The sequence below is a fragment of the Nesoenas mayeri genome, assembly GCF_963082525.1.
Source record: "Nesoenas mayeri genome assembly, chromosome: Z".
NCBI lineage: Eukaryota > Metazoa > Chordata > Aves > Columbiformes > Columbidae > Nesoenas > Nesoenas mayeri.
Window position 1 is genome coordinate 227,392 of NC_137542.1, and position 19,019 is coordinate 246,410.

The following is a 19,019-nucleotide window of genomic DNA, read 5'->3' on the forward strand; positions in this document are numbered from 1 at the left end:
TTCAATTATATTTTCAAGGTGAGAGGAGTAGGGCTGAAATCATCCCCTACATGTTAAGCTGCTCTCTTAGCGTAAGAGTTTCCTTCCTTTCAGATTTAATTATTTTTTTCATTTCAGCAGCAAATTCTGCTGCCAGCGGAATCTTAAGCAGCCACTATTCATATGAGCAGAGAGGAACTCTGAAACCAGACCTTTTTTCTGGAAGTGACTCAGCTCCACAACTGTTTTTTGTCATCATAGAACTGCTTCTGTAGGTTGTTTCATTCAATCCCTTCCTGAACAAATGGCAACCCAAAACTACAGCATTCTTCAGAAAACTCAGCATCTGCACTGAGCAGCCTCAGGTGCTCCACCCCCGACAGCTCTCCATCTCATCCTGGACACAGTGTGAATCGGGCACCACTCTCCCATCCCAACTACACTTTCCACATTTTCCATCACAGCTGTGTGAAATATCCCTAAGTCACACCATAACAGCTGGAACGAACAGCAGGTAGCTGGACATTGCGGTCGCAGGATATTCCGGGTTGGAAGGAAGCTCCAGAGGCCACTCAGAGCAGTGCCAGCCGTGGGACCAGGCCACATCCCTCAGGGCTTCATCCAGCTGGGTCTTGAAAACCACCATGGATGGAGACTGCACAGCTTGTGAGGCCAAACTCTGCCCTGTCTGCCTGTTCCCGGGAAGAGCTGCGCCCCCGGGCCCTGCCACAGCTCGTGCCCCGTCTCTTGTGCTCCCACCTGGCACTGCCGTGGAGAGCTTGTGTCCTTCTGAGATGATTTAGCACATTAAGATGTACAGGTATTCACTAGCTGTGTAGGGACCATACTTTGAGAAACCCATTTTTGTTGATTAAAGTGATGGACAGATTTAGAGAAAGCCTACGGAATGAGTGTAAAACAGCAGCGATTTCCAAGTCAAAGGGTGGAAATTACATTCGAAACTATTCAAAGCCCACGGAATCTAGACATTTAACAGGGACTAAGAGAAGTCTTGTTCCATTCTTCAAATGCCAGTGCAAGTCCTTCCACTCGCTCACAATGTGAGCAGACTAGACATTAAATAAATCAATGAGCAAGTCTGTTTACTCACAGATTCGTTTCTCCCTCTCTTGCAGGGCTAACGAAGACAAAAGGAGGTTGGTCTGTTTTGCTATGACATAATCTTGGCCAGCTGCCCCATTACACCATGTTGTCTTTTTCCACAGAGAAAACCAGCCTCAGGACAACTCCAGATCTGTTTTCCTATGCAAGTGGAGCATCATGTTCATACACGCTGTAAAGTCCATGGATGACTCCCCTATTATTTTTCAAATAATTTCAAAGGGACGAAGACTACATGAGCAATTATAATTTTGCTCATCTAACTCATATATTACACTTTGATGTGATATTGAAAATCTGACACGTGGGCAGTAAATCACTGCTCTCCTTCAGCTCTTGGGCAGAGTCCACTCTTTGACTGGCTACTGTCTGTGACTTTCTGTAACGACAAACTTTCCATCAGCTGTCTCTCAGTGACATGAAACCTTGGAAGCCTCCACTGAAGACAAATGTGGATTTTTATTTAAAACTTGCTGATGGGATGGACCTGGTTTATCCCTCTAAACTGAAAAAAATATCTATTGATCGCAAAACACATGATGAACAAAGAGATACAATTACTCAAAACCAGCTTCCGAATTGCAAGGAAATGTGGACACTCCTGGCAGATGACAAGAGAAGAAAGCTTTTCTGAAACTTGCAACCTCTGTACCATGCCTAGGGAAGCCGTGGCAAGCCTGGATGAGAACACCCGCTGCCTCTTCAGGACTTTGTGTTCCATTGTTGTCACTAAGCAACGAGTGTAAAGATGGTGTAAAGTGCTGAGACAAAACGTGGTGACTGGCAAAGCATCTCCTGCTGGCATTACTCAGCAGAAATGGTGCTGAGGTTGCAATTTCCAAACGCTGTTTCCCTAGACCCTTGTGGGAGAAATCTCCGCACACTCCTGCCCCGCGGCCTTTCAGTCCCCAAGGAGCACCGGGGTGCCCGGAGCTGCTCTGCACAGGGAGATGGATCTCGGCTCCACGGCTCAGACATGCACACGGGAGCACTGGGCACATTGTCAGGATGCCAGGACAGCAGCCGGTGACGCACCAGCCACAGCAGCCTCGGCGCTGCCGACCACACCACACATCACCTCCTTCACATGAGCCTGTGCACAACTGGGAGCCCCCGCACTGCGTCTGTACAGAGTACAGAGAAAAGAGACAAGGACAAAGGACATGCCAGAGCTGCAGGCACAGCAAGTCTGGTCTTTCCTTTAACTAAGCAATTTGTATTTTCACATATGGTCATACATGAGAGCAGTCAGGAGGGAAAAAGGGGATGTTAAAACCCAGGAATGCATTGCAACTCCGGAAGGTGTTGCCCACCTCAGTGATTCAGGATCCCCCGTCCCGGCCAGGGAAGGGCAGGAGGTGACAGACAGACCCATGCTCTGCCCCGCCGGAGCCAGACGTGGCCCCAGGAAAAGCCCTGCAAGCTGGGGGACGAGCCCCTGCGAACCTGACATGATGAACTCGGGGAAGCGGCACCAGCGCAAACCCATCGTGTGGCCTCTCCAACCAAACAGCAGCCCCTGGGGAGACAAGATCTTCCAAAAGCACCCAGAAATACCTGAGACCCAGGCACTGCTGCTCTCTCCATGTCTGGTTTTGTTGCACTGATTTGGCCACATGCTGCTGGGCGGAGAGGGAATAAGCAGGTGCGGCCCAGGGGCTCTTTGTTCTTTGGTTTTTGTCCGTTTCTTCAGGCTCCGACTCACTGCAGCATGGATGAGACAGACAGACCCAGAAGGACAAGACAGCCCGTGGTTTCCTGGCAAGTTCACCAAGGACCCGCAGGCTCAGTTTCAGGCCCCGCTCACACAGGCACCCCCAGGCGTCCATGCAGGCTGCAGGGAGCTCTTTGCCAAGAGGATGCTGACGCAGACAAATGTTAGCAGGATACATGGCTCCTGTCATGCTGCTTCCCCAGAAAACTCCCTGCCACCACGGCCCCACTGTCACACAAAATACTAGGTGTCATACAACAGTCTGCTGTGACTGTCATCACCCAGTGTGACATGTCACAACAAGGCAGCACACACGGGGAATTTTGTGCAGTCCTCAGAAGCTCTTGCACAAAAAAAACCCCAACACTTGTAAGGGAGGGCAGAGAGGCAAGGATGCAAACGTGAGGTATTGGCCCAACAAGCTGTGCTTTCTGCTGCAACTCTAGAAGAAGCATAGAATTATTTTGGTTGGAAGGGAACTTTAAAGATCATTCAGTTCCATCTCCCTGCCATGAGCATGGACACCTTCCACCAGACCAGGTTGCTCAAAGCCGCGTCCAATCTGGTCTTGAACACTCCCAGGTATGGGGCATCCACAGTTCTCCAGGTGGTCTGTCCCAGGGCCTCACCACCCTAACGGGGCAGAATTTCTGCTTTATATCTAATCTAAATCTCCCCTCTTGCACTTTAAAGCCATCACCCCTTGTCCTGTCACTACCTACCCTTCTAAAAAATCCCTCTACAGCTTTCTTGTAGGTCCCCTCTTGGTCCTGGAGGCTGCTATAAGGTCTCCCTGGAGCCTTCTCCTCTTCTTCTCTCTTCTCTCCTCTTCTCTTCTCTTCTCTTCTCTTCTCTTCTCTTCTCTTCTCTTCTCTTCTCTTCTCTTCTCTTCTCTTCTCTTCTCTTCTCTTTTCTCTTCTCTTCTCTTCTCTTCTCTTCTCTTCTTTCTCTTCTCTTCTCTTCTCTTCTCTTCTCTTCTCTCTCTTCTCTTCTCTTCTCTTCTCTTCTCTTCTCTTCTCTTCTCTTCTCTTCTCTTCTCTTCTCTTCTCTTCTCTTCTCTTCTCTTCTCTTCTCTTCTCTTCTCTTCTCTTCTCTTCTCTTCTCTTCTCTTCTCTTCTCTTCTCTTCTCTTCTCTTCTCTTCTCTTCTCTTCTCTTCTCTTCTCTTCTCTTCTCTTCTCTTCTCTTCTCTTCTCTTCTCTCTCTTCTCTTCTCTTCTCTTCTCTTCTCTTCTCTTCTCTTCTCTCCTCTCCTCTCCCCTCTCCTCTCCTCTCCTCTCCTCTCCTCTCCTCTCCTCTCCTCTCCTCTCCTCTCCTCTCCTCTCCTCTCCTCTCCTCTCCTCTCATTGGTTCCAACTGCTGTCCCTGCACAGGACACCCCTCAGGTCACCCCGTGTGTCTGAGGACGATGTACAGTCTCTTGTTGAACACTGTCAGGTTGGGCTGTGACGCCTCCCTGGGAGCCTGTTCGGTGTCCAGCACCTCTGGGGAAGAACCTTTTCCTCATGTCCCACTGACCCTCCCTGGCACATCTGCTGCCGTTCCCTGGGCTCTGTCCCTGTCCCAGAGCAGAGCTCACCCTGCCCCTCCTGCCCCTGATGAGGAACCTGCAGCCCATGAGCTCTGCCCTCAGTCTGCTCCGCTCCAGCTGAGCAAACCCAGGGACTGCAGCTGCTCCTCACACGGCTTCCCCGCCACACCCTTCAGCAGCTTTGTGTCCCTCCTCCGGACACTCTCCAGCAGCTTTGTCTCCTTTTCTCCTGTGTTCCAGCCCTGCACACAGCGAATGCTGCAGGTGAGGCCGCCCCAGGCAGAGCAGAGCGGGACAATCCCCCTGCCCGGCTGGCCGTGCTGAGCTGGGTGCACCAGGACATGGGTCCCTCTTGGCTCCAGGGACACTGGTGGCTCGTGTTCAACTTGCTATAGACCAGAACCCCCAGATCCCTCTCTGCAGAGCTGCTCTCCAGCATCTCGGCCCCCAGTCTGTATGTACAGCCATGGTTGTGCGACTCAGGTGCAAAATCTGGCACTTGTCCTTGTTGAACCTCACGTGGTTGGTGATTGCCCGGTTTTCCAATTTGTCCAGATCCCTCTGCAGGGCCTCTTTGCCCTCCCAAGTGTCAACAGCTCCTTCCAATTTTGTGTTATCAGCAAACTTGCTAAGCAATCCCTCAAGTCCTGAGTTTAAGTCACTCGTAAAGACATTGCAGAGTACTGGTACTAAGATGGGTCCCTATGGAACCCACTAGTGACTGGTTGCCAACCTGACACAACCCCATGGTCCATGTCTCTTGTATGTTGGGAGACCCAGAACTGGACACAGCACTGAGACAGGGTGTTTCACCAGAGCACTTTTTACTCAGAGAAGTTGATTTTCAGCAGGAAGAAACACTATGACAGGTTTATTTTCTCCTTCTTGACCACAGAGTAGAGCCAAGGGAGAAGGTGCTGCAACCCCCTGCCCATTTCCCCAACCCCAGCAGCACAAGGGAAGGACAGAGGGCGCAGAGAAGAGACTGTGTCCTGAGGCTTGAGCCCCTCTGGGCACTGCGGACACGTGGCTGCTCGGCCCAACCTGCGCTGCGGGTGCAGCCGCTTTCCTCTCTCAGCCGTTACCTGTCGGCAGCCGAGTCCCAGGCCCGGGGAATCAACACAATAGCTGCAGCCAAGGGCCAGCACCACGTTCCACTGCGTGGCCCGAGCACAGCAGGGTCATCGCAGAGCGGGCAAGTGCCGAAATCCCCTCCAGCTCCAGCAGCTCCAAATCCTGCACCCATGGGTGGGGGCACCGCACCCTGCTCCCCCAACCAAGCCACAGCGGCCACGGTCCAGCTGCTGCCTGCGGGGGAACACGTCCCTCAGGAGGTGACAGGTCCCTCAGCGGTGGGGGGACAGGGGTGCTCTGCACAGTTCAACCCCCCAGCCCCATGCAGGGGTCACGGGCGCCCAGGCCACCAGCTGCTGTCCCTCAGCCACCCTGCCCGCCCAGGCCCCGCGCCCTTTCCATTCGTAGGGTATTGATCTGCTGGCAGCAAAGGGCTGGATAATTAGCCAGGAATTAGGGTTTCTATTACAGCCAGGAGGCTGCCCCAGCTGATTTATCACCTGAATAATTTACTGTGATTGAAAGGAAATTAAAATGAACTCCATTTGACAACTGTGCGCTTTTATGGGCTTTAGTGAAGACTCAAAAGCCAAATTAATAGCCTGGTGTTGTTTAATAGTCTACCGAGAGTAAATATAGGAAGGTTTTTCGTCTCCTGATGTGCTCTCTTAGGCTGGATTTTAGAGTTGGTTTTTTTCCCCTCCCACCAATAAAACCAGGGAGTGGATCAGAGGAGGTTTGAGCTGGAAGCAGTGCAGCCGTAAAACCGCAGAGCCGCCGCTGCCTGGGGCTCTCACTGGTGCTCCTGGTGCTCCCCACCGGCCCCGTGCTGCAGGCAGAGCGGCTCGGTGCGGGCAAACGGGGGGACCCGCTCCCGCTCCCTGACAGCAGACGACACCGGCCGCCCTGCCGGTGGGGACAAGGGTCCGGCTAGTGGCAGATGGGGCGGTATGGAGGTAACGCAGCTCCCGCAACCTTGTCCTGCATCTCGTTCCTCGCCACATGCCCCCCGACACCCTGCAGAGCCGACGGCACGTACGGACCAGGGTTGGGGTGGCATAGGCAGCCCTGTACCCAAACAGACAGCCCCGACCCAGAACAGCCAGCCCGATCCCCAAACAGCCAGCCCCGTCCCGAAACAGCCAGCCCTGTCCCAGAACAGCCAGCCCTGTCCCCAGGCAGCCAGCCCGGTCCCCAAACAGCCAGCCCCAGCCCCAAACAGCCAGCCCGGTCCCCATACAGCCAGCCCTGCCCCATAACAAGCAGCCCTGCCCCATAACAAGCAGCCCTGCCCGTCCCGCTGCCGCCGGCCCTGCCTGCTGCCAGGAGGTGTCTGCAGAGCTGGCAGATCCATCCTGAATTCCTCTGTTCCTTTCAATTTTTTCTTTTTTTCTTTTTTCTTTTTTTTTTTCCCAGTTTTAGCATTTGTGTCCATTTTTCAAGCCATGTGCAGTTGTTTTGTTTCCTTTTTTACTTCACTCTTTAGTTACACAGTGTGTCACACAAGCCACGAGTAAGAGCTTGCATTTAAATGCTCAAATCACATCTGCAGGTGGCAGATCAAGAAAAGATTTTATTCTGCACATTCAAACATAGCCATGAGTTCTCACTGCTACTGGACAACATAAAGTTTTGGGAAAATACAAGTAAATATTAGCTCTGCATTTCTCAGTGCAAGTCTCAGGGTATTTTAAGAAGATTCTCAGCATCCTCTGTCCACCCAAAGTTGTCCCTCAGGAAAAAATCTATTCTCCACACTGCAGGGACCAGGACCAAGCGCATGGTTCATTCCTTCCTTCTGCTTCTCCAGTAATTGCACTTGGAGAGTGACTGAGTCACACTTAAAGCACAGAGACGGGTCATACTTTCTGGCTTTATCTCGGACTCTCCCTGTTACTCCTGAAGATCAAAGCCCAGCATCGTAAGGAGGACTGTCCTACAAACACACCTTCCAACAGAGCTCCTTACAGTGAACAAGACAGATTCCACTTCCAAGGGAATGAGAGGGGAATGTTGGCAGGTACTTGGACACAAAGTCCAACTTGAAGATTTTCGAAAGGACCCACACCCCTCTCTTGGTGAGCTCAGAGAACTTCATCACAACTCTTCCAAAACAGAGGGTAATCAGTTTCTAACTTTGTGCAATTTTTCCATTTTTTCAATTTATTAGTAATATTTTCAGGTTCATTAGTTATCCAAATTTCATCTGCCTGTGCCTTCCTCCAGACCCAGACTTACCTACACTGCATATCATAAATAAATATATTAGTATACATTTGCCAGGTTACTGGTTTCAACCTAAACCCAGAATATATCCATAAAATAAGCCCATTTTATCCAGAAACTAATCCAAGACCTGATACGTGGTTTAGTTCCAGCTGAAAGCAAAGGGAAAGCATCAGCAAGTGCCTGGGAATTATCTGCTATTAGTGGCAAACAGTTCTCTTCTAAGTCAGTGACCTACAGAGTGCTGAATCTGGTCACATCATGTTATGCCTCATTATGGCCCTGATCTAAAGTCTATTGAAGTCAATAGAAATATTCCTCTTGGCTTCAATGAGTATTCGATTGGACCCATGTGTGGAGCTGGAAATACAAGAGAATCCATTTCTGTTGTGAACAGAAATCCAGCATAGATAATTATCTTCTTTATTCTGAGGAAATTAATGCACTGCCTTTCCTGTCAAGCTGATCCAGCTGTATATTCTTCATCCCAGTTTTGCCCTGTAGAAACACTAATCCTGCTCTCACCGCCACCAAAAGCAGATCTGTTTGTGAGCCCCAGACTTGCGTCCTGCCCGGCGCTGCAGCCCCCGGGACGTGGCTGTTTCCCAGGCCTGGATCTCCAGGAACATCTCTTGTCCACACTTCAGCTGGCAAGGGCGTGTGAGTTGACGTTTCACACGCCGGTGCCGCAGGGCCCGCCAGCCCTGTGCCTCTTCCCCAGGAAGGGGGGCAGAGCTCCTCCACGTCTCGAGCAGGAATCTTGGGAAACCACCAGTGGGCAATCGGCCACGCAGAGGGGGTGCCGGGTACGGCCAGCACCCCAGTACCTCCAGCCGGATGCTCCTCGTGGACTGGGCACTGCAAAATTGCACTGGCCAGTGCTGCAGCTCTGTGCGCAGGAACATGGGTGAGCATTCTGGAGAAAGTCGGTGTAGTGAACATGAGCGGTGGGTTTGCACAGCCCCAGGCAGGCAGGGAGCGTGGCTGGGCACCCGGGGAAGTCCGGATGTCGGCTGCGCAAGCAGCACCAGCAGCACGGCCCATGGGCCGGGGCCGCACCGCAGAGCCCATGCAGCGGGGAGCAGCAGGACGCGCACACACAGCACGGGGCACAGAGAGGAGAGCAGGAGCTGCTGCGTTCCCGGTGGCAGGTGCTGTGAAGGCTTTCCTCCTCTGAGACCTCAGGATTCCGTGACGTTTAACTGTGGGCCCTGCCGAGCCCATGAAAGTGCTGCACGGTGCTGGTGGCAGCAGCCACAGGCAGAATGGCAGCGCGATGGTGCTGTTGCAACCACACTACTGTGTGCATTTCAAAATCCGTGCCCAGAAATACGTGAAATCGTTTCTCCGTGAACATTTGCAGCCAGTGTAAATTGATCACAGGTTGCTTTCAAAACATGAGCTCAAAAGGGCACAAACGTGAGGGAAAAGCATTCTTTTTGTACACTAATTCATGTCTATAGCAGGTTTCTGTCAGGGGGCGGGCGGGCCAGTGTGCTTCTAGAGTACTGACTTTATGCCTCGGTTACTCCCCCATAACATACAGGCACAAGAGGACCTGACTCCATTTGCACCATCCGCGCTCAGGCTTCCCAGCTGCGGGAGCTTCCCTGCTGCGGAACGCTTCCCACGCCGTATATGTGCCGGTGCCGCACGCCTGTGCTGCAGAGCACACACCTACACACACCAGCTGTGCTGCCGGTGTTGAGTCACAAAATGAGGCACATAGCAGGAGACCCCTTGCTTCTACCCGCAATGCACACAGCCAGACACCGCCTTCAATTGCATGAACCCGCAGCGGGATCGTTGCCTCACCCGACGCATGCGATGGGCACTGTTTATGAACGAAGCACCGCTGACATCTTATCTTCCCGTCACTGTCCAGTGGCTGCCTTCCTTCTCTCTCAGCATTGTATGAGCCCTTCCCCAAAGACAGGTGTTTGTTCCCTGGTGGGTCTCTCTATGGAAGGCAGAGCCTACAGCAGATACGAAAACTCAGATGATGCTTGTCAAAAGCACAACATATTTTGAGGTGAGAAATAACTCATGAGTCTCCATTTTATACAGGTGAACTGAGGGAAACATTTAGGATGGAAAAGTACAGGAAATGAGCTGGAAGAGCTCAACGTAAAGCTTTGGCAGCGGTGAGCAAGCACTCCCACACAGTCCATCAACACACTGACCTGTGTGTGAGACCACGCACCCTTTCCAATAGGCAAGCCCAGCTTCTGCCCAGAAAACGCAGCAGGAGGACTTTAGGCAGCAGAGGCAGCATCCAGCTGGGGACCAAGTGTGCTGAGGCTGCCTACGAACAAGGGCGACGACTTCAAGAGGAGCCTCAAAGCAGGGAGAACAAGGAACTTCCTTGTCTAAAGACAGCAGTTCTACTAAAATACCTGGAGCTCTCTCAGCTGAGCAGCACAGTGACATCAACAGCTTTTTGTGCCCACGTAAAATTGGTGATATTGAGCTGACTGCTCCTGGACCATGTTTCTAATAAAACAGATAAACAGTGGGTCAGCAGAGTTCTACCCACACCTCGTCTCTAGGGGGAAAAGCATCTGTTTCCTATTTCCCTCTACAGAAATGGCTCAGGACTGCACGCGTTCCCTGCCAGCTCAGCTCCTCGCGCAGGGCTCGGGGCTCTCCTGGCAGCCGGAGCCAGGCCTCGTTCGCTACAACACTGTTTCAGGGACAGCTCTGCTTTTCCGAGTCAGATCAATTTTCTTTCTCATTGATTTCCTTGGCCTCGCTAACTGATCCAGCCAGCTTCTCCGCTCTGGTTGAGTATCAACGCAGCTTTGCTGCCAACCTGAGTGCTCCGGCAGGCGGTGGAGTTCATACTACATCCTGCCCAACCAGCAGTGATCATATGGATCATATGTGCTCATGACCAAAGTTACGCTTTACACATCATCAAAAAGCAGAAGCCAACCCAAAACAGCCACAAGCCCTTAACCATGACCCAGCCTTCCAAAAGCAAATGTTAATGCTCCAGCCAATATAAAAGCAAACAAATACAAGCTCCATGTTAAATTAAACTTAAAAATGCCTAGGCAAGTCAGTTCTGCTAAGAACCTTTTGTACATCATAATGTCACATTTCTCAGCACCAGTTTGACTCCGCAGAGCATGCAGGGCGTACCCTGTTAACCAAATAGGGGCATATCTCCAATCTTAACTCTCTAGCAGCTCAGCCATCCCGGTTATAGCTGCTCACACGGACCCAGGGAGATCCCTACTCCTCCAACAGCCAGATACCCCAGGTTTGACAAGGGGCTAATGCTTCAGCAGCATCCTCGTTCCGTTCTTCCTATTAAACCAGCAAGAATTTATCTCTGGATAAATGTGCGCTGCTGGGCTGTGTCCCCTGAGCTGCAGTTCTGCACGACTCTGAGACTTCAGGACACAGAAACAAAGAAACGATCCTCTTCCATCACCGCTCACTTTGCAATGACTCTTTCAGGTGTATAAAAGTTTCTCAAGGACAGAGCTAATGCCACACGATTTCTGAGTGACCGGAGCTGCGAGGCTGGCGGTCCGCGGGTGTCGGGACAGGACAGCCACCATCTAGTGGTACGTGGAGGCCATGTCACCTTCCAGACACACCGACCTCTGTCTTCACTAATGACCATTTCAAAAAATCACATTGACCTGAGCATCGTCCCCATGTTTTTCCAGCCTGAGTTCAGATCTGCAGAGCTCCTCAGCAAACACAAACCAGGGAAACCACAAAACCAGCAGAAGCTGGTGAAAATCAACTGACTCTACGAATGAAATAAAAAGTGACACATGTGAGCTTAAAGGCATGAGAAATTTCTACTCTACCATATGACTTTCAGCATAAGTAAGTAACTTTTCAAAAGATTTATACCAATATATGTTCCTTAAACTGGAGCCAAAACAGTTGTAGGCTGCCATGTGATAACCTCCAGTGGCCCTCAAACATATGGATTCCTCCAAGGGAAATCAGTGTTTGTCTGCAGCTTGAAAAGTCCATCCACCTTGTTAAAAAGCAGATCTAATATTAAGAACACTGAAGATTAATGGTCAAATACATCATTAAGTAGCAAGCTAAACTGATGCTGATGCTGACAGCAATATATTCATCTCTACCTCCCTCTCAGCAGCTAAATTAAAGACTGCTGCCCAGGAAGAACACAGAGAGACACAGCTCATCAGTTTTTGCATGTGCTTCTGTATTGCAAAAATGGAACTTACCCAAAAAATTAGTGCCAAGTCCTTCTCAAACACATTGCTAATCTGTAGGTGCAACTAATTTACCTTCACATGCTAATTGGGTGTTTCTCTCAGCAAATGGCCAATTACATGCCTAATAAGCCATTTCTGGATACAAAAATCTAATTTGTGTGCACAATCATGCTAACTACGAACCACAATTAGGCATTGGGTTTTGCAAGTCTTCTCCTTGTTACCTGCTTTCGATGTAACAAAAGCATCACAAGCTGTGATGTTCTTTAAGGACTCATTTGATGTAACCAGTCCAGAGCAGGTGTAATTTCATAACCAAACACTTGCTAATGTTTACACAACAAGTGTTTTCCTTCATTTTTTAATACTCAGTCTTCCATGGCTAGCATGCACTTGGCTGAAGAGCTTGATACAACACCTGTTTCTCTGTGTTTTTCTACTGAGACTCTGAGAAGTGTTTGATGATGTCCAGCAAACAGACCTCTGCCAGCAGAGAGCATATGAGGAAAATATTGAACATTTGCAATAGTACCTGCTCTGGTTTGATGGGCTCACTGGTTGTGAAAATGTCGGAGTAATGTTGTCTCTCAAAGACTCGATCCAGTACTTCTAGCTGCTGCTGGGTGAACAGGTCTCCTCGCATCTGTTTTCGAAGAAAATCTCTGCCTGGGAGAGAATGGCCATTTGGTACTGGAGATTCCTGAATACCTTTCAAAGGGGAGAGAGAAGACAGAGAATAAGTAGTCATCACAACGATGAGATCTACAGTGTGTCGTTCTGTCCTGCGCATAGATATGGCTGCCCATATGGTGACACCATGAGGACTCTGAGAGGAGGTTGCAAACAAGACATATTGCCAGAAGATGCTCTGACCAGTCTCCCATTACAGCCAACCCTCAACACAATTTACCATAAGGGATTTCACATCTAATTTAAAGGCAGGACAAATTATAATGGTCACGTCTTTTCTCACATCACTTTTACTGCACCACCTGAGAACCTGTCTGGTTGGTGGTTCTGGATGCAGGAGGACACGGGATGGTAAGTACATGACCAGTCAGGCACAGCCCGCTGGGGCAGCTCCAGCGGATCCAGACACTCTGCCCCTTCCCGCAGCACGTGCACACCGCGCGCAGCTCCACCCACGCCAGCCGAGAGCTGTGGTGGTCGCGTCTCGGGCAGCAGGACCCGCTGTCCAGCAGCAGCTGCCCACACCACCCCACACCGACGACCGCAGCGCCCGGGCGGCCCTGGTGCAGCGCAAGGGGGTGCCCTGGGCCGGCCCACAGCTGCAGCGCCCGGCACGGCTGGGCCCGCGCTCTGCTGGCTCGCGGTGCCATCGCACCGAGTGTTTCCTGCACTTATCGCTGTGACAGAACCCCGGGCTCTGAGACACATGTTCTTCCATCTCTCCCCTTTGGCAGAGGTTTTTAGCAGAAGTCATAAGTGACTGCTCATGGCTGAGACAAGTTTGAGAAATGTTTAGATTGGCAGTTCAAAAAGACGTGCAATACAGGGGCTTGTTTCAATTTGCTTTTTGCAGATTCACAGTGGTTTTCTACTTTTCCTTCACCTGTCAATGCTAGAAATGTGTATTTTTTATGCACTGAAAGCTGAGGTCTGCAGTATTCCCAGGACTCCAGGAGGTGGAACTCCAAGAATAACAGTACATATCAGATTTCTTTTCCAGATGGCAACACAGCACTAGACACAGGGAAGAAATGTTTTAAAAATAGAATCTTGCTGCCAAGATAGTTTAGAGGAGCAGAATTCAAATGCATTGTTCACAGGACGCCCATGAGTGCTGCAGTAGTTTACTGTCCACACAGTTTGCAGAGCACAACATCACTCAGACCTTCCCTGGCAGATTCTGCATCAGGTTCTGATGGTAAGTGCAGAGGAGACCTATGCAAAGACATCCCGCTGCTGTGGACACCATTTCTGTCCCCAGACACGCACTGCCCGTCGCTGACAGGCAATGCCAGGCAGAGGGCATTTTTCACTAAGGACCATTGATCCGAGATCGTCCTTCAGCACAGCTGGATGTTGCAGGAAGTGCTGTGTATCCAGAAAACCGTGAGGCTTGAAGACAGATCTCTCAAACCAGGGGAAGAACACACAGAAATACTTTTGCAGTCCAGGTAACCCTTTGTAACAAACTGCTTAGACTGAACTGGCATTTCCTGTTAGCAATCAATGCTGGGACTTTGTTCTAAATTTTAGTTCAGCAATTTAGGCAACAACAGCTTTATGTAATATTTACCTGTTGAAACAAAGTCATGCAACTTAAATCAAGAGGGCAATGTTGGCTTTTGTAAAATGCAAGGATTAGTTCATTCCACACAGGAGAAAAGCGCTGAACTGTCCTCTGAATAGATAAACACGTGTACAGAGCTTGGGAAAAGTACAAAAGGGTATAAGAGAGCAGTGTATCTTTAAATCTTTTTTTTTTTTTTTTTTTTTTTACTATTCTAAATCAAATAATATCTAATAGACCTGGTGCTGGGTTTAGTCAACCATGGCTTATAAAATTAAAATTCTGGTTGCTAGCTGCATGGTAACAAGAGGCCAGGGAGACCCTGTCTCTGGAGCACGGAAATACTGGCTTTAAGTTCCAGGTTAAACTAATGTTATTCACCATTTGTCATCCAAGGTAAAGCTTTATGCAGTTTTGGTCTAAAGAGGGTGATGAAACGGAATGAAATGATCCAAGACATGGAATGACCTGGAAAATGTTCTTAGAGGCACTGGTACAGTTTGTGCACTGTTTATACATCCAGAGATCAGGTGTATAACAAGAACCCATCGTATGCAAATGCAGAGCAGCTGACCTGCGTTCCACCAGCAGTGCTGGTGTTATGGAGCATTTGGTCCAGATGTTTTGGGGGTGAACAGGTTTGGAGAGGAGCCAGCGAAGGTGGCAGCTGGCCAGCAGCCTCGGTCGTGATGGGGACAGCGTTGCGCTGGAGCTGGGCTCACACCCTGTCCTGCAGCATGAGCTACAGAGCAGCGGTTTGGGACGGGCACGGATGGACACATGGCCAAGAGCCGCCCCCACGGCCCTCCTCCCAGGGACGCCGAGGGAGGGGACCTCCTGGGCACCTGCCACCAGAGCATCCCCAGGAACCTGAGGAACAGCAGATCTGCCTCTGCGAGGGAAATCCTCAAACACCACACCGCAGGGACCTGGGCGCAAGCCAGAGGGTGAGGCACCTTGCTGCGCAGCACTGGGCAGTGTGGCAGGGCAGGGAATCACACGGAAATGGCGATGGAGCTCTGCAGGGGTCTCAGCTGAGGGTCAGGACTTGACATGGAGCTGCAAGCATCATCTGCAGAACCAGCCAGGGAGGGCTGCTCCCTGCGTCATTCCCATGGCTCTGTCTGCTGCGATGCCTGCATGCCGTCCTGAGCTGAGATGGGAACAGCCTCTGAAACGGGATCAGCCTGTGAGATGGGATCAGCCTGTGAGATGGGATCAGCCCCTGAGGTGGGATCAGCCTGTGAGATGAGATCAGCCCCTGAGGTGGGATCAGCCTCTGAGAGGGGATCAGCCTGTGAGATGGGACCAGCCCCTGAGGTGGGATCAGCTTTCAAGACAGGATCAACCTCTGAGATGGGATCAGCCTGTGAGATGGGATCAGTCTGTGAGATGGGACCAGCCTCCAAGACAGGATCAATCTCTGGGATGGGATCGGCCTCTGAGACGGGATCAGTCTGTGAGATGGGACCAGCCTTTGAGGTGGGATCAGCCTCTGAGGTGGGATCAGCCCCTGAGGTGGGATCAGCCTCTGGGATGGGATCAGCCCCTGAGATGGGATCAGCCTCTGAGAGGTGATCAGCCTGTGAGATGGGATCAGCCTGTGAGACGGGATCAGCCTCTGAGGTGGGATCAGCCTCTGAGGTGGGATCAGCCTGAGGGGGGATCAGCCTCTGAGGTCGAATCAGCCCCTGAGGTGGGATCAGCGTGAGGTGGGATCAGCCTCTGAGGTGGGATAAGGCTGCGGTGGGATCAGGCTGAGGTGGGATCAGCGTGAGGTGGGATCAGCCTCTGTGTCACGCGTCCCAGCACAGCGTGCGGGGCTGGGGTACAGGAGCAATGCGGACAGGTTTTGGTGCCGGCAGAACCTGGGCAGGAGGAGGCAGGGCTGGCACCACCAGCAGCGCTGTCACTGCCCAGAGGATCCAGCCCCTCGGTGAGAGGGCCCTGGGAAACACCCAGAACTCACTCGCCCTCAATATCAGTCCCTCTCCACACCCTGTGAATGAAGGAACAGTTGTTCTTTTGCGCTGTGCTCCCAGTCAGAGCAGCTGCAGGGAAGGGCTGCACTTCACCGCGCCAGCCCAGGAACCTCTGTACGCTGCACGTGACACCCAAAAGTTCGTTAAGGTCTTTGGGAAGTGTTTGGCTGCTAGACATTATATAAATGTGAGATAATTACCATTAGCATTATGCATTGTTTGAATACACTAGAATATCTTGGATAATTAAAATACTGTTGGCAGGTTTGAAACACTTGGTTTATGAATAGGCTCCAGGGAGTGGTAAAAACATTTTTCATATAATCAATGCACCACCTAGGAGGGTTATGTTTTGTTGACAGTAGCACTACATGTGTACCTACCTACTCTGCAAAACAATTAGTTCCCAGTCCAGCAGCATCTTTCCAGAAATGCTAATAAAAAGCACAGATATAATACTCCTCTTAATGCAAAAAAAGACATTCTTCTCAGGCAAATGTTTCATCCATTTTCTCTAATACATTACATAGATGGGACAAGATGGTGACATTTGACCACAACATCCTGAACTACCTCTGATGCAACACACTTCCCTCCAGCACAAGGCCAGAACCACGGGGCCTCAGGGGTGCAGCATCGCCCTCAGAGGTGTACCATCAGCCTCAGGGGTGCACCATCAGCCTCAGGGGTGTGCAATCACCCTCAAGGGTGCACCATCACCCTCAGGGGTGCACCATCAGCCTCAGGGGTGTGCAATCACCCTCAGGGGTGCACCATCAGCCTCAGGGGTGCACCATCAGCCTCAGGGGTGCACCATCAGCCTCAGGGGTGTGCAATCACCCTCAGGGGTGCACCATCAGCCTCAGGGGTGCACCATCACCCTCAGGGGTGCACCATCAGCCTCAGGGGTGTGCAATCACCCTCAGGGGTGCACCATCACCCTCAGGGGTGCACCATCACCCTCAGGGGTGTGCCATCAGCCTCAGGGGTGCACCATCAGCCTCAGGGGTGCACTGGCAGCCTGTGCATCTGATCTGCCGTGATGCCCCAGGGACAGCGAGCCTGCCGCTCTGCCATCACGAAGCCCCAGCAGGTGCCAGACCTGCTCCAGCTGCCTCCTCATGCCTGAGGAAGGTCCTTCCAGCATCCAGCCCCACCCAGATACCATCTGGGCGCCTCAGGAGCGTACCCCCCAGTGTGTGATCCAGCGTGTGCAGCTGGAGAACTTGCTGTGTCAGGCACGGCTTTGCCTGGGGCAGACCCAGTGACAGCCCCCAGCTCCACTTTCCGTGTGCGGGGAAAAGCAATCATTTCTCATTTTGAACAACTTCTTCCCTGTTTGCTTCACGCTCAGAAGAAGGACCTGTGGTTTCACAAGAAAAGCTGGGTGCAGTTCTAAAGAGCCCGGCTCAGCCAGCCGGCTCACGCGATGTCAGTATCACACACGAGTGGCCGTTTCCTGTGTGTGACCAGAGTCCGAACAGCCTGGGAAGAGTCAGGCACCGAGCAGATCCACCTCCGAGAGATCCACCCAGAAATACAGCATCTACACTAATTAAGAGGACATTATTTTCCGGGGACCTAAGCAAATGGCAAGATCAGATCAAAGATTTTGATAAACTGTAGTTTCATTTTTTTTAAGGATACTTTTACAGTTCAATACTCATCCATGACAACTCAATATACTCATCAGCTCAAAAAATTTGATAAATTGTAATTTAATTTTTCTAGGGTACTTTTACAGTTAAATACTCATCCATAACTTCTTTTCTGAAACAGCAGGAGAGTATCTGAAATTGGTAAAATACACCTTAAAAAGATTTTTAGCGACTCTCACCACTTAACTCATTTAATTTAAGACAGGGTTTTGTTTATACATTTCTAAGACTATGGGCCACAACAAAGAGAACAAAGGACCCTAGACTCTATCTTCACAAAACACAAGAGCATGTTTGAAAGCCCTAAAGCTTAACATCAGAAAAAAGCAAGAGATAAATACAGCTTGTCTTTTCCTATTCAGGGAGGTGCAACAACACAGTTTAATGATTGTGTTATGAAGTGTCCCTGGGAAACAGCCCGGGACAGCCCCTGCCCTGGTCCGGCGAAGTGTCTCAGCCAGGTGACAGCAGCTGAGAGGTTAGTCACATCCACAAACTCTATGGGAATAATATTTCCAGTGTTATTAATAATAATGATATAGCATGAAGTGCACACCGCCATGGTACACTGGTCTGATGCGACACTCTTCTGAAGAAAAAGAGAATCTTCTGATTTCTTTTTTTAAACAACACGGTTTTATAGGGTTAATCAAGGAAGTAAATAGCTAGTACTATGAACAGCCCATATTCATTAAGGACATGGTTTCTGTCTCTAATTTGTACTGTCCAACTTCATTACCTGGTATCATACCTAATTAATCCACCTTATAGGGAAATGCAGGCTAATTAGGAAGGGTGTTATTCACCACATTTAAAACATTATGAAGCAAATGAAATATTACCAGGAGGCAAAAAGGTGATTTGTTTCCTTGTAGCACGCCTGTAAATTAGTCCAGAGAAGATAAAGACTTTTTTTAATTACCATTTAGATGGCTTTGTTTAAAACATAAACTGAATTTCCATGCCACCTTCTTGGGGTTGCGCGCATGTGGCAGCCAGCAGCTCCACAGCCTCCCAGTTAGGCGTCAGTTTCAGAGCCACATACACTGCGAGGAATCTTCGCGTTTACACTCTTAGGGTTTTCTAAGCACTGTTATTTATTTTTTCAAAGGACAGTGTCACTAAAAAGAAGCTTTATATTTTGAAGTGTATACAGCTGATCATCGCACAAATATTTTCAAGAGAAATCACTATATTTCATGAAGATGGGTATGGGTTTTGCTGTAGATCAAAGTGAGAAAGAGAGGAAAAAAAAGATAAATCATCAG

At 50.3% G+C, this 19,019-nt stretch overlaps 1 protein-coding gene across 4 annotated transcripts in view; it reads right to left on the minus strand.

Moving 5' to 3' along the window:
* PAX5 (paired box 5) overlaps positions 1-19,019 on the minus strand; it is a gene marked incomplete at both ends in the record, with an annotated part of 135,792 nt that overhangs the window by 74,223 nt on the left and 42,550 nt on the right. For all 4 annotated transcript variants that reach the window (XM_080362628.1, XM_080362627.1, XM_080362629.1 and 1 more), the window contains one exon: positions 12,387-12,562. In XM_080362628.1, coding sequence (XP_080218754.1) covers positions 12,387-12,562 — 176 coding nt within the window. The remainder of the gene's footprint in view (positions 1-12,386; positions 12,563-19,019) is intronic.